This window comes from Lepidothrix coronata, unplaced genomic scaffold, assembly GCF_001604755.1.
Source record: "Lepidothrix coronata isolate B3197 unplaced genomic scaffold, Lepidothrix_coronata-1.0 Scaffold71, whole genome shotgun sequence".
Taxonomy (NCBI): Eukaryota; Metazoa; Chordata; class Aves; order Passeriformes; family Pipridae; genus Lepidothrix; species Lepidothrix coronata.
In genome coordinates this window covers 698,311-714,088 of record NW_016690251.1, presented here as the reverse complement: position 1 = coordinate 714,088, position 15,778 = coordinate 698,311, and the positions used below count along the sequence as shown (strand labels likewise).

At 44.6% G+C, this 15,778-nt stretch overlaps 2 protein-coding genes and 1 long non-coding RNA gene across 8 annotated transcripts in view; 2 read left to right on the top strand and 1 right to left on the bottom strand.

The window, feature by feature from the left end:
* Nucleotides 1-2,017: 2,017 nt before the first annotated feature.
* MORN2 (MORN repeat containing 2) lies at nucleotides 2,018-3,490 on the top strand. The gene is given in 2 exon segments (XM_017818806.1): nucleotides 2,018-2,264; nucleotides 2,267-3,490. Coding segments are annotated over 2 exon segments (144 nt in total). The 5' UTR covers nucleotides 2,018-2,200; the 3' UTR covers nucleotides 2,347-3,490.
* A 97-nt stretch (nucleotides 3,491-3,587) lies between these two features.
* On the bottom strand, nucleotides 3,588-15,645 carry LOC108499211. The gene is made up of 3 exons (XR_001875463.1): nucleotides 15,414-15,645; nucleotides 14,528-14,704; nucleotides 3,588-4,160 (listed from the first exon to the last, which is right to left on the bottom strand). It is a non-coding gene; the product is annotated as an uncharacterized LOC108499211 (long non-coding RNA).
* The window catches only part of ARHGEF33 (Rho guanine nucleotide exchange factor 33), a 33,719-nt gene continuing 24,535 nt past the window's right edge, over nucleotides 6,595-15,778 (top strand). For 3 of the 6 annotated variants that reach the window (XM_017818803.1, XM_017818799.1, XM_017818798.1), the window contains exon 1: nucleotides 6,595-6,928. Coding sequence is in view for 1 of the 6 variants with exons in the window: in XM_017818797.1 (XP_017674286.1) it covers nucleotides 13,039-13,060 (22 nt within the window). In the remaining 5 variants the exon portion in view is untranslated. Of the gene's footprint in view, nucleotides 6,929-12,905; nucleotides 13,061-15,778 lie in introns of those variants that run through there. The other 3 variants (XM_017818801.1, XM_017818797.1, XM_017818800.1) reach the window with 2 other exon arrangements.

Below are 15,778 nucleotides of genomic sequence, written 5' to 3'. Positions count from 1 at the left end.
TATGAGGAGCAGCTGAGGGAGCCGGGGTTGTTCAGCCTGGAGAAAAGGAGGCTCAGGGGAGACCTTATCATTCTCTAAGACTCCCTTGAAAGGAGGTTGTAGCCAGGTGGGGGTTGGTCTATCTCCCCAGGTAACAAGTGACAGGAGCAGAGGAAATGGCCTAAAGTTGTGACAGGGAAGGCTTAGATTGGGTATTGGAAAATATTTCTTCATGGAAAGGGTGGTCAGGCTTTGGAACAGGCTACCCAGGGAAGTGGTAGAATCACCATCTCTGGAAGTGTTGAAAAACCATGTAGATGTGGCACTTTCAGGACATGGGTTAGTGGTGGGCCTGGCAGTGTTGGACTCAGTGATCTTGGTGGTCTTCTCCAACCTTAACTCCAAAACTGAGTATGTGGGATCAAAAGGGAGGAAGGCTATACCAGCTTCAGAGTGAGGGTGATGTAAGTGACAAGAGACTCCAAAGCTGTGTTGCTGAGGGGGGGAGGCCCCTCTGCAGATCCCCTACACACACAGGGTAACCCAGGATAGCTGCTCTGCAGCACATCCCATCAGGTCTTGAGTAATACCTCCATGCAAGGAGAACCCACAACTCCTCCAGGCAACCTGTACCAAGTTGGAGTTTAAAGCAAAAAATCTTACCAGAAAAAAAAATTCTGCACTGGTTTGGCTGTATAAGAACCACCACACCCCACAACCCAGACACACAGCAGCTGCCCTGAGGTTGTTTCCTCAGGGTCCTCCTGCAGATGGCCACAGCCACTGCCCTGATGGTCTGCTGGGATCTGCTCTGTCCCAGGCCAGCTCCCCACCACCTCCACAACGGGGCTCAGTGGCGGAAAAATGGTTCATAAAACTGCTGCTGGTTCACACTCTGTGCCACCCAAAGGTGCCTGTTCCATGGGCCCACCTCTGGGAACAGCCTGTCAACAGGAGATGGAGAGTCAGGTCTGAGAAACAGCCCTGTGCAACAGAAGAAATGCATTGCATGATCTCCTGGGTTTTTGCCTCTCAGATGCTCTCTGTTTTGAAGTGAAAATACTTGTCTTCCATCACTCTTGTTTTCTAGAGGGGAACTGCAAAAGGACACCTGAGTATGTCCTCGATGCCTCACAATGGGGCCAATGCAACTATGTATGTCAGCAGCTGGAAAAACGACAAAGTAGTTTTAAGTATTCCTTCATTTTAAACTTCCTCTGTGTTTGGAATATCAGTATATCCACCCTTAAAAAGGCACAAAAAGGAAAGTCATAACCCAAAAAGGATCAAATGAATGCTGCAGGCTCTTTTTCCACCTGGGCATCTTGTCACAGCCCAGTCTGAAGACTTGACACATCTGGAGTCTTCAGGTGTCCTCCAGCCTCCCGAGGCTCCTGCAAACACACCAGTCATTGCTGGGAGACAGGTCCCAATGAAACATCTCAGCAGTGTGGTGTTGGTGGTGCCCAACACATACACCCACTGTGAAAGCCCTGCCTGAATGGGCTGTGCATGCAGAGTGGGCTCTCCTGCGTGTGTATATACACCACACACATATCCCACAAGGAAATGGGAGCTCTAGTCATCAACAGCTACACTGTTGTGTGGCTGCCCTTGGTTACTCAGTTCCCCAGGAATTACTGAGGAAGAATAGGAAAATTGCTTATTTTGTTGACACTGTAGAGGAAACAGTCCTTGAAATGATACAAATAGTGGTCTGTGACTTTACTGGATCTAGTCTGGCCTTTTTTTCAGTCTCTCATGAAAATATTGGTGCAACGGTGAGAATTAAGATTATGGCATAGAAGTGCTTCACAGCACAGATTCAAATCCCCAGGCATGGCTTAGTGGCCTAGGCTGACAAATGAAAGGTTTGCTCTGCCTTGATTCACAGAAAGAAATTCTGAAAAATTTAATTAACCCCTCAGTCTGTCAGGGTAAAGGAGTTATATGCAGTTCCATGCTGCATAGATTGTTAAAATCCCATGAGACTACCAGCAGAGGAGGGGTTTATTGGACACTATGGCCAGCCCCAAACTTCTAAGCTCTTACCTAAATTCCTTGTAAAAGCAGAAACAGGTATATCTGTCATAGTCACTTTCCCCTGCTTTATCATATCTGAGTGTGATAGCAGACTCCAAGGCAGCAGTGGGAATGGAAATTGTAATGAAAGGAAATAATAATGTAAGCATAAATATTAACCATTTTCTTCATCTCTCAAATGCAGATTAATGGTGCTGGAAGGCTAGAACATCCTTCTGGAGCAGTTTACAAAGGGGAATTCAGACGTTTCACAGGGCTGCAACCTGCAAATTTCCAAATGGAGCAAAGTACCTTGGTCTGTTCAATGAAAACAAGTATGTTTGAAATGGAAGAGTTGTGTAAACTTTTCTATTAGTTTTGATTTTATAAGTTGTAATGTCCAAATAAAATTCACCCCACGTAGGAGTAGGTTTCTTTTGCTACCAGTGAAACTTGCACTGGGTACCTGAGATTGCTTATCCCAGTTGTGTCCATTTCATGAGATCAGTCCAAAGTATGTATTTCATTTCCAGTCACGAGTTTTCAAGTTGGCTATTTCACCCACCCACTTTTTATTACCAGGTCTCTGGGCTCAGGTAGAGTTCAAAGAAATAGAACAGTTCAGACCTCTTTGAGAGCTGTTGTTTCAAGCTGTTTGCATTGTCTGCCTGTCAAATTTGCTAGATTTAAGTTTAACTTTTCTTTAAGTACTTCCCCCAGTCCAGTATCTGAAATAAATCTAAAATATGTATTTGTTAATATTTGGCCTTTTCTCAAAAAAACCCCCAACAAAGCTCCGTCTTACCCTCCTGACCAAAAATAATAGTCACAATAGTACTAGCATGATGACCAATTCTTTTTTTAAGGTGTCAAACTCTAAATGAGATATGTGTTATAGAATGTAACTGGATACAAAATAGAAACTTGTATGGCAAACTCTAATGTTTGGGGGAAAAATTTATTTCAATACTTTAGAACATATTGAGTTAATTTATACCTCTATTAAAATGGCATGTTAAAATCTGCTACAGAGTGTCTGTCTTTTCCTTATGTATTAGATGACAGATATGGATTCTGTGTGAACTTAAATCTGTGAGTACTCATCACTTCAGCAGTAGATCACACATGGAGCTTCACAGGCATTTTCTCTCAAAAATCTTAGGGTGATACCAGTACTCTCCTGTGAGAGGCCAGCACAGTGCTTGTCACTAGTAGTTGATCTGTAGAGAAAACCATCTGGTTCTGATTTGAACTTCTGATGTCAAGTAACTAAAATGCTGACGTAGGCACGCCCTTGGTAACAGAGATCCAATCTTTGCCAGCCCCTTCTGTTTTCACCGGGGAATGAAAACTTCTCCTTTTGACACTGGTTTGTGACTGTTAATACGTGTCACAAACACGAGTCCCTGACAGCTCAAACTATTGCAAACTATTTTGCCAAGTTTCAGGATTGCTACTTTCCACTTACACAAGATAGGTGCCAATTCACCAGTTCACTGTGGCTTTCATGAGAGAACCACAACAACTTGTTGCAACTACCAGATGCCTTCATTTTTTAAGGTAAACAAGACTCCAGTAATTGATTTTTAAAGTTATTTTCCCCTCACTTGCAAGGGATGATGATGCATAGACAATTCTGCTTTATACCAGTTTTCCAGGTATAATGATGAGCTTGATCACAGCTTCCAAAGATCAGCAGAAATATGTGGTTTGTGAGGACTGACATCACATGGCAGTTACCTTTTTCCCCACAGGAGGCTGTAAATCCTTGCACCTTACCAAAACACTGCATAGCAGGATGGGAAGAGCATGAAAGGATGGATTTTTACAGGAAGATCATACAGTAACTGGCTGCATACATCAGCCATACATCAAAGTCAGGATAAACTTAATAGGACTTAATCCCTGTTAACTTCAAATCATGACTGCTTTTTCCTGCAGAGGATGCATGCTGAGAAGACATTAGTACACATCCAGTTTTGCAAAGAAGGGAATATGTTCCTTGGATGAATAACCAGCATGCTTTGTAGGTCAAAACTTTTACAGGCTACAATGTTGGAGAAAGTTAAGGCAGGTACTTACACTACACTGGGAAGCTTCTGATTCCTGGCCACATCAGCTGCCAGAGCAAGAGACTGCATTCTCAACAGGCTGGATTTCTGTCAATACAGTAAGGAAGGTGAAGGAGAATTTTAAGATGAAAATGGAGTGGAGTGGCACATTTCATGGCTCGGCAGCAGTGGGACTGAAGCAGAAGTTGAAAATGCAGCTGTTTGGTACAGACAGCAACACGGGTTAAAGGCAACTCTCTGGGCTCAACAGCTGTGACAAGTTTTCAACAGGCATTGATTTCTTCATGTCTTAATTAAGAATTACCTCTGAGCATGCACGCTAATAGCAGATAAAATTATTTTCTTTTCAGACTGATCAACTGAAGTCTCTTTAAGTCTTTAAAGAAATGAAGTTGGGTAGGGTGAATTCATAAGTGCAGCAGTTGGTGACTGGAATTTCCTATTGGAAAGTCTTAAGCAATCTAAGTAGAAAAATCTATTTGCGTTTTTGTTTGCATTTGGTCATCAATGTCTCTACACTATGAACCTAAGTACTTTGCTTTATAAAAGAGAAAAGCTGCTTTCTAGTTAAAAAAAAACAAACAAAACACAATATACCAGTACTGTCAGGAAAAAACGTGTTGAGTCTTTGCTTGCCAGATATTTAATGGAGTTTTAGTAAATACCACTCCTTGCCTCCATTTGAAGACACAATGTACAAGTGCTGTTCCTTCAGATGTGCCTTTAAATACTGTCCTAGTTAGGACAACTGAGACCAGTTCATCATGGTATGGGTGTAACCCAAAACTGTGTATTCTATAGCCTTCCATGCCATTTCCCAGAAACTGTTGTCAATAGACTATTCACACCCTCTGCCCATAAGAGCCTGACTCCTCAGGCTATAAACTAGGTGTTAAGAGGCCTGTGAGATAGGAGGGTGCCCCCTGTCCTCACACCCTTTGTGGAACTCCCCGCCCTGAGGGAAGTATTGAGCATTCCTGCCTGAACTGGAGGATGTATAATCTTGGAGTCTTGGAACATTTTTAACCACTCGTGGGATCCAGAGGAAGACTGCATCTCATCGCTCTCAACCTCAGCTGGACTGCAATCACCACTTCTGACCAGACTGCAACAGCTCTCCCACCAGCAGGTTTTTTTTCCCCTCTCCCTTTACTTTGGACTCAAGCGGGGCCCAAGGAACACCACTTTGTTCATGCCCCAAGGTACTGGGTTATACATTTGGGTTTTGTGGGTTAAGACCAATTGTTTGTTTGTATGATTGTACTTACTGTATTATTTTAATAAATTGTTATTCTGACTTATAATCTCTCCTTTGAGTTGGGTTCATTTCCCCTGCTGGTTAACTCTTAAACCAGCACAAATACACAGCTAATTTTGCTAGGATTCAGAAACATCTTGGGCCCTGTGGTTTATTAGCAAAATGAAAAACCAGCACATTATCAGCAAATAGACATACTGGGCCATCTGAAACAAAGCAGCTCATGGATCACTTGGCAATATAATGTCTTACAGCCCTTCTTCTTAAACTGCCTGTAAGAAAATCCATATTTGAAATGTTTTGTTCATAGATTCATCTAAATGTTCTTATTTATTAAAAAACAAACCCTTCCTAGCTTGAACTGTTTGTTGAATTCATGGGTATCTTTGACTCAACAAAAATGCACTTTCTGGCAAACTCCTTCAGAATTATAATTTTATTTTGTTCAATTTTGTTGTGTTTTGCTTCTGAAATAGCCAGCTCCAAAAAAAGAAATACTGTGTCCTCTGTCCCTAGTCCTTGACTTCAGAGGTAGCAGCGTCTTCCACAGAGCTTCTGTTAATTTAGGAGCTTGTCCTTTCAGCTCATTTGCTAAGGCTCCACATTTATCTGTGCTGCACAGCAATTATACTGATTTAGTCTGTGCAGTTTTACATTTCAGGTTTTCTGCCTGAAGGGTATATTTGAAGTAGATCTTTGTCTTTCAGGGAGACATTACTTTGCCCTTTGTTACTGTGCCTCCTCCTTTATGTCTCCATGTTCTTACCCTTCAGAGCAGCTCACTGGACTGGCTCAAACTTTTCCTTGACACATTTCCCTGACACCTGGCCTTGGATTACTTGCATTCTCCACATGCTTTCTTGATGCTCTTTGGAGCAAAAAGCCCTCCAGTAAAGGGCTGATCCTCCTAAGTGAAGAAATGGAGCAGGTGTGGAGGGCTGTTGCTCCCCACCCTCCAAGACCTAATTTGTTTTTACTCAAAGAAAATTTGTCATGATCTAACAAGAAACAGAAAATACTCAAGTGCTGGTGATTCCTGCTCCCCTGCCCTGGCTACTTTGGCAATCTTGCTCTTGGCCCCTGAGCCCTCTTGGCCCTAGCATCCCTAGCGAGGCCATGCCTGGTAAGAGATGGTGTCAGAGAAAGTAGGGAGGAGCTGGTCCCATTTCCCTGTCCCCGTCAACGGGAAGTTGTCTTGTTTGGGTGCTACAGAAGGTACTTAAGATCCTCTGAGCTTGGCAAAGTAGCACAGACCACATCAGCACCTGGCTCTCACCACATGGCCCCCTCTGCCGTCACTTCACAGGGCTTCTCACCCTCCCTCTGCAGCAGTGGGCAATTCTAATTAAAAAGGAAGAAAATCTGTATCATCTTCTTCCAAGTGCACAGTCCTGATTTTTACATGGGCATGCGAGGATGTGACCTGAAGATTATATAATTAGAAGGCATTTGTTATGCTAGCGTTTCAAATCAGTGATTAGCATGTGACAGTCCCATCCTGGGAGCCACCATTGCTCTACTCTCTCTCCTGTCTTGCACAGTGCTAATTCCCAACTCTAGCAACCGCCGGTGCTGAAGGATCTTCAGCTAGCCTGGGGTAAGTTTAAAATGTACTCGGAATGGGATGAAGAGTGGGATTAATTATACCATTTTTCATATTACTGGAAAAAGCAAGAGTTGTAACAATTTGATATCGTGTGTGCAGCACATAAAGGACTTAAAGTATTTAAAGTACTTTGCATCTTCAATGCCTACAGTTATTTTCAGCTGATTTCTTCTAAAACTCTGTGTGGAGATGGAGCTCCTTAGTGTGCAGGACAATTTTGTGAGGCTGCATTTATAGTGAGGTCTCTAAAATGTCAGTTAAAAAGACCTTTTTTTTGCTCTCACCATCTAAGAGCTAAATTGAAGTATTGTGCTGAATTGAAGTATTTGAATGACAACCACATTAGAGTTAGCTGGAGACAAAACGCAAGAGTGATGAGAGGAAATAATGGGGTTTTTTTGTTCTCTTTTGAGGACAGGGGGTTGCTTTCCAAGTGGGATATTTAAAACAGCAGCAATTTCAGCCAGCAGGACTGAGACAGTCACCAGGAAGATCCCAAACATTTATTTAGGGAAACAGTGGATGCTTAACAACTGAAGTAGCAAAAGTGCATATGGATTTCCCTGCACTGTTGCCCATGTCATGATTTCCTAAGAAGCAGAATGGCTCAGAAAGCCAAATAGTAGCTGTTGTCCACCAAGGCTAGGCTGTAAATGCTTTACTGAACTTTACCTGCTTGCATGCTGATGCTTGGTGTTGTCTGTCCGTCTTTTTAATACATGATCCTCTGCACAGCTGATTGTTTCCGTGTGGGGGGAGCACTGGAAGGGTGAGCATGGTCACATAAATGCAGTGCAGGCTGCAGGACCTGCCTCCCCTCTCTCCACCACACACAGCTTTGTGCAAAAAACCCACCCCTGTGTTGCCTCAGCAGCACGTCGCTCCAGCCTTGTCACTCCAGCCTTCAACCCTGTGCCTGGGGGATAGCTAAAGAAGGCAACTCACTGGGACCTCCCCATCCCTCCTTCTTCCTTGGGGATCTCATGGGAAGTGGGTGCTGGCTCAGGCTCTGTTAGTGCTCACTGGTTGCCTGCTCTGCTTGGCGGGAGGGGCTGCAGCACCAGCTGCCTGTGCAAGGCACCAGGGCAGGGTTCTTTGCTGGTCACCAGCGGCCAGCATGGCAATCACCAACAGCAGAGGTGGCACTCAGCTTTGGTTCTTAGGCTCAGCAGATTTGGCTGCTGGAGGGAAGATAAAAACAAAAGGGGAAAATACATCCTTTTGCCATGATGGAGGAATGTGGTGGTTTTAACATCTTGAAATTATTCTCTGAGCTTTGCTCTGAAGATGTTATTCTGGCTTGATAGAAGCTGCAAGAATGTAAATGAGTTTTAATGCTCTACTCTGAAGAAATAACCACGTCTTTGCCATTTCTTGTCCCTAAAGCAGGGGACCATGGGATTGAATTGCAGGCCAAGACAGTCTGCTGATGGCTTCATGTGACTGGGTGTTGAGCCTGTCCAGTGGGGAGCTTGCAGAGGAACAATAACATCTTGTTGATGAGGGAACTACCCTTGTGGTGGGCTGGCATATCAGGCAAACTTTGGATTTGCCATGAGTGGAGGTCTGGTCGTGGTTTAGGAAAGCAGCTTCATGGAGGGCTTGTACTTGCTGCTGATGTGCACATGCATTCATGTATGTGCATATAGGAAGGGATTAATGGTGTGGGACTTGGTTAGTACTGAGACAAAAAGATGGAGGGGGAAATCCTCCCCAGCTTTTAACTGCCTCAAAGGGGCTGTAAAACAGATGGAGTCCAGAATCCTCCCAGAGGTGCACAGTGAAAGGCAATGGGCACAAGCTACAGCTAAGGGAAACCCCAACTGGATGTAAAGGAAAGTATTCTTCCTCAGGGTACTGGAAGGCCTAGAGCGACTGTGAAGACTCCAGCTGAAGAAATATCCAGCTGGACAGAGTCCTGAGGAACATGATCTAGTTTGACATTAGTCTTGATTTGAGCAGGAAGTTGAACTAGAGCCATGCAAGGCTCACCTGGACTCTGCTGTGAGCTTAGGACTTATCCAGTGCCAGCAGAGGCAGGATTTGACCAAGCAGCCCACATCCAGGGTCTTAGGGCCAAATGTCAACCCTATTTTTCAACCTCTTTTTGCACCCTTTAGGCACAAGCCAGACACTGTTCAGGCAGCTCAGGCTGACCAAAACCCTGGTCAGTGGTGAGGACAGTGTTAACAGCTTCCCCACCCAGCAGTCAGAGGGAACAGAGGACAAGCATTCACTTCAAACCGTGGAGAGGTTCATGTCCTGTTTGTGTTAGTGATGAGGAAGGACTGATTAGTTTTGCTCTTTATATTAAGCAGTTCAGAAGAACCAGGCAGAAAGAGGCAATATATACATATTCACAGAGCCCAGCAGTGAGCCCTAAATGCTGGAAAATAGACAATGTAATGCTATTATTTAATGTAACAAAGAACTAAGGGGTGATTCTGGAAATTGCAGGCTGCAAGTAGAGGACACACAAAGACAGTTACTCTGGTAAAACAGGTAAGATTTTCTGGACCCACTTAACCAAGGTCAACCTACTTTGCAGTGCAGTCATATAGCAGAGCTCCTGGTATGCCTGGAGCAGGAGAGGATGGTGGCATCCCCGGTGTCCCAGTTTCAAAGCCTCACTCCTGAGCTCCACAGAGGACACAGACTGTGCTTAAACATTGTCCTTGTCTGTACAAGTGTAATGGGGAAGCTCCTGAGTTAAACCTTCATGCTGTACAGGTATTGTTTTGAGTTCCCTCTATAAGGAAAAACTTACTTCTGATACCAGGAACCCACAGAATTTTAACAACCTGAGAGACAAGATCAATGCCAAAGGGCTACACCAGCCCTGTGTGGCCCTGAGTTGAAAGTGTATGAGAACAGAACATAAGTAATTAGGCAATGACACATACTCATATGAAGATTCTTCTACAAGTATTACTTCTCTCTTATTTAAATCTCATGTAGGTTTTTTCATATCAGACAAACCTCTTCCTCTGTACTGGACCCAAGACATTTCATGTTATTATCTGTAGCATAGCAGAGGGGTGAATGCCCTCCCATGAGCTTCTCCTCTCAGGGGCATCACCTCCCATGACAACTGCAGGTGTCCATGTGTTAGGGAGTGTGCCACAGATGCATCCTTCACTCTCAGTCACCACCTGTGAGACTGATGCCATAGGCCTGGTGATGTGCTGGGCCACAGTGGGACAGAGACACATGTATCTTAAGGGAGCTGGTCTAAGAGTGGAAGTAGAGAGCACTTGGTGGAACGGAATTATGCTTTAATTCTGGCTTTTGGATGCCTTTAATTCTGGATGCCTGCCATTGCAACCTGTTCATAGGTTGTTTGCTCATGCATTACAGTCCCTTGACTCCCCCATTTAAGGCTGTGCAGCAGTACAAATGAGATGCTCTCATTTTTGCATGCCCCCAGTGTTCTCGGGTCTGGCAGGGTATGGTCATCCTGACCTGTGAAGGCCAGAGGTATAAATGTCACATTGTCACTGGAAACTTAGTGATCCCCATAATAATTCAGCAAGTGGGTAATAAAATTATAAAATCTTTAAGACAGGCTGTGCACTTAGTGTATTTCATGGTATATTAATACAACTAATTTCATACTAATTATACTAATTGATGTTTGCTTATTATTATTGTTATTATTAATTATTAATAGTTAACAATTATATACTGTTATATTGCTATAACTGGCATGGTAAAATATTAATAGCAGAATGGGTAAAAATGTGCTGAAGAGAAAAAAATTAATGAATTTCCAGCAAAAAGCTGTTTTCATTGTTTTCAGTGAAAACGGAGGAAGTTCATGTTTCTTTCATATCTGTTTTGTCTTTCCTTTTGTTCCTTTTCTCCCAACATTGCAAAAACAATTCTGAATTTTGAAACCAGTTCTCTGTTAAACACACTAGTCCCAGTTCAACAGCCTAATAACAAGAGCCTCAGCCTCATGGCGCTGACTAGTTTAAATTGGGAGCAAAGTTTTAACAACTTTGCTACACAACAAGCTGCTACTGAAGTTGAATTTAAAGGTCTGTTTCACTGAGAGACACAAACTTAACAAAACTACAAGAGGAGGTTTAACTACTTCAAAAACAACTCAGTTTTTATGTGTTTTGGAAGCAAATAACATTTTTGCCATTCTCTGCAATACCTATCAGAAAAAGAAATAACTTTTTCTGCTGAAGAGGGCTGGAGCACAGGAGCACAGAGAGGCTGAGCGAATTGTGTTTGTCTAGCTTGGGGAAGGGAAGGCTGAAGGAGTTCTACAGCCACCTGCAACTACTTAACAGGGACCACCAGTCCAGTCAGTCAGGCTCTTCTCACTGACACAATGAAAGAAAGGATAAATGGCCAGGGGCACAAGCTCCAACAACGGAAAGCTTGATTGGCCGTAAGGAAAAAAGTCTTCCTCATGGGAGCAGTGCAGCCCTGGGAAAGGCCCAGAAAGGCTGAGAATCCTCTAGCCTGGGACATACTCAGATCTTGACTAGATGTGGCCCTGAGCAACCTGGTCTAGCTTTGGGGTTAGCCCTCATCAATGGTCCCTCCATCTTTGCTCAGTTTTTCCACCTGCCTCACCAAAAGATCCTCTGTCCTGATATGTCAGCGGGTCTTCTTAGCAAGTGATCTCATAAGCAGCTCTCTTACAAATAAATTTATCCTTTCATTAACCCTCAATCTTAAGAAGATGCTCAACCCCAGTTTCCTCCAGCACTGGGCTAGAAGCCTTTCAGTCCACATCATACCCTCAGCAAGAGGTCGGATGGGCACTGTCACCATGTTCCTCCCCTGGGAATTCCACACTCAAAAGCTCTCAGGTTGAAAGTGTGGGACCCCCAAGCTACACTGCTGACTGCTCCAGAAGCAACTGCTTCTGCCCTGATTTCCTATAGCCATCTAGGGTTCTTGCATATTTTGCACATCTCCCATCTATGTAATGCTATGTGCCTTTCTCTGTGCCTCCTTCCCTGAAAACATCATCCCAGATTTCTCTGAATCACCACAGTCCTCTTGGCAGAGCTGAGTCAGCAGAGCTCTGTACCATAATTACACTGGCCACTCCAGTCCCATTAGCAAAGCTAATGATGACTCACATCAGTCTCCAGCATATCCATATCCAACAGGAATGGAGGTAGGAGGTTATTCTAGAGTCCTAAATCTAGTTTACTAGTAAGGTTGGACAGAAGTAGACTTGAATTAAATCCTGGGGAGGGGAAGTGTGGATGTGGGGCAGGGCCCATGCTGATAAGAGCTGGTGCAATCCATTTTTCTGTGTCTCTGTCCATGTCATTAAGCAGGCATTATCTTAAGACTGTTCTACATGTCCTAACCCCAATACCAGACTGATGAGACGCTTTGCCAAGGGAGTGGCTCGGGCATGGCATCATGCTCTGTTGTCCCTGGTTCCTGGAAATGCTACATCTCTACACTTTGGGGTGCCTTACAGCACTCCTATGTCTCCAAGTCAGAGAGACAACAAACAGAGAAAGCAGGCAAGGCAGTATAAGTGCCTCCTAAAGTGCTGGCAGAATTGTGTAGAAGCATTCTGAAGGCAATATTCTCAGTGACCCAAACACAGGTCTGAAAGACATTTTGGGTGATTAGTTGCATAGGAAAAGGTTGGTTCTTTGATGCAGAGCACTCATGCAAGTTGTTCATGTGCTGTTCAAACTACATCATATTTTGATTCAGTGTTCATATAAGAAGTATCTTGCTGAGCAAATAGTCTCTGTGGGATTACATAGTACTTCTTAGTCACCTGTGCATGTAAGCACAACTGGCCCTGGGCTGGGAGGGAAGTGTCTGTACCAGCACCCACTATGTCTGTGGAGGCACTGTGAACCCAAAGAGACCTTTAGGATGCTCCATTCCCTCTCAAATCCCTCCTCCTTCCTCTGTTTTCTGAACTTCGAGCATCTTTGCTCAATAAACCCTTTTTGCATCTTTCTGCACTCAGGGTTCAGATCAGCTGACCCACCGCAGGGCTCATATGTGGGCAGCTCTAAGCCATGGGATGTTCCCAGTGACCAGCCAGAGCCCTCCAGAGTGAGGACAGGAGTCCCTGCGAGGACGCACACCCTATAGCAGCCATGGACACAAACAAACACGAAGGTAAAGCACCCTCTTATTTCACTTACTGATAGTATGAAAGACAGTGAGGAAGAAATGTGCTCTCATACGACCTGTCTGCTGGCCCCCATCCAGCCCCCTGAGAGCACCTCTTAACCATGGCAGCTGTGTGCAAATGTTCAGTACTTTTAGTTTCATAGAAGTACATGGGGGGTTAAGTTGTTATCTCTTATTTTAGAACCACCTCCCTCTGGAAAATAATCCTGTGGCATGTGTAATGTCCAATGTGGGAAGTCATTCCTTTTCTTGCCTCAGATCCCAACTCTGCCTTAGGATGTACAAAGCTGTGTCATACATGAGGGCACTGTGATGAGGATCTGCTTCTCTTCCCCACATGCTTTGTAGCAAGGTGTTCTTGTTTGTGTTAGTGCCATAACCCAGACATCTGCACCAGTCCCAATCTGCAAGCACCAAGATGTGTCCAGGCCACATTGCTTTCATGCAACCAGTCCTTGCTACAGTCAGCAGCACTTCTAGAAAGTCTGCAAAGCTCAGGGGTTTCAAATCCAGGGTTTTAGTGGTTATCAACTTCTTTCAGAAGAATGTGGGGCTGGTGGTATTTGCTTTCCACCCCAAACCCTTTGCACTGTGCTCTGCCTTGCCACCTCAGAGGTACTGTATCCATATGCTGAGGAACCCTTGAAACTATGAGCAGTGGGAGCAGCTTTAGGAGTGCCCACAAGTGTCAGCTCAGGAGAGAGACTAGACTATCTCTTTCCCTCTTCAAAGATGCTTGGTGGTGCCAATATTCATGGCATGGATAATGGAAAAGTTAATTTCTCTATTATTATTGTTCTAATTGAATTAAATTAGGTCTGTGTACCTAGGCCCCTACACTACAGCAGGCTGAAAAGGAAATTAACTCAGGGATTTTTTCCAATTAATTGGTATGCCCTCACGGGCGGCAGATGTTTACTGCAGAAACTGGGAGATAACCCCAAAGCCCCTTGCTTCCCACAGTGCAACTGTGAGGAGCCTCCTCTGCTCCAGCTCTTAGCTGTGACTTTATAGAAATGATCTGGGGTTTGACTGGGTACATGCAGAGAGTGCTCATGGCAAAGGTGGGAGGTAAAGTCACAGCAGGAGTGACCTTTTCCCCATTTCTGGTCTTGCTCAGGAGGAGTTCCTTGCTTTGAGTATATCCAAGAACATTACAGACTCATCCCTAACCAAACCCAAATGAAAGATCCCTATAGACTTTGGCAGGAGTCTGGCCCTCTGTGTTATATATCAGATTGAAAGATGCCCAAAGAAAACGTGAGGAGAGACCAAGGCTCTTCCTTGCTGTGTTATGCTTCTACCTGCTACCTCTAGCCCTTCACAAAGCTCAGCATTCAATACACCCACCATTCTGTAAAAGCAGCATCTCCCTGTCCTCCCAGCATCTGGTTTGTATTGTACTATTAATTCAGAGACATGTCCTCTTGCTCTTTTTGGGTCAGTCCTTACCATTCCACAGTAAGAGTCCAGCAGTAACATATACATCAGAACAGGCATGGGCCTCAGTTTTCATGACTGAGGAGGATCACTGTACACACCGCTGCCTTCTTGAGCCTCAGCTCCAGGCATCATGAGAAAGCTTCAGGCCAAAAGTCGGTTTCTAGTTCACAGGGTTGCAGAGAAAATCTGTAAAAAAAGACCCAGAAGGGACAAAGCTGAAAATGAAAACAACCTGTCATTTAAAACTTGAAATGTGGGACTTGGTGCAGGCTGGCTGATGAGTTCTGACCCCAAACAGTTGGCAGTTTGGAGTCATAGTTACTTCTGCCAGTCAACCTCCTGCCCCTTGTTTTCCCCAGGAGGAAACATGGGAGGATATTCCCCAGAGGGTCAGTGTCTGACCCAGCTACCCAACCCCACAGCCAAGAGAGCCCCTTGCACAGGCAGGAAGTGGCACATGGACAGAGAGGAGCACACGGCCTCTCTTCCTCTCCCTTCTGCAAGTCACTGGGGAATTTGCTCAAGTTCCTCTGAATCAGGACAAATTCTAGAGACCAGAACAGGGCCAATTCATAGGTGCCCTTGGTGGTAACCCATATTCCACTTCAGGGGTAAAGAAATCAGAATGTAGCTATGCCTTGTATAGCTCTGACTTCCAGGCTCCAGCTTTCCTCTGGCTGACTGTGTAGAGTCCTCCCTGCACACTTTTCCAGCCTCTGCAGGACTGAATTTCTGTGGTCTTAAAGGCCCAGTTGGGTAAGACACCAAGTACCTGCAGCCAGCACGGAAAGAGGGAGCTTGGCTTCCCCTAGAATGGGCATGGGGTTGATGGTCATGTCTGTGACTGACAGCTGAGACAGGTGAAGCAAATTCTTGGAAGCAAGAGAAAACCCACCTCATGAAGTGGCATTGCCAAGGAGAGGCGATCTAGACCAGGAACTAAGTAGCATGGTATTTTCTGGGAGTGAGGGCCAGCCCGGGACCCTGATGTAGGGAATAACATGGGAACTCATGGCTGTTGGACTACAATTCCCTCAAAGGGCAGTGGCAGCACAACCAGCAGTAATTTCTGCTGGACAGCCAAAGGTTTCTGCACAGAAGAGACAATATTAGACAATAAACAGACATTTTGGTTTCAATCAAGATAGTTGGACTGGATGACCTTTAAAAGGACCCTTTCAACTCAAATGATTCTATGATTCTATGTTTAATGCCTAATGTCTCTGCAGTCTCCAAAATACTTCAGCAAAACAGATATAA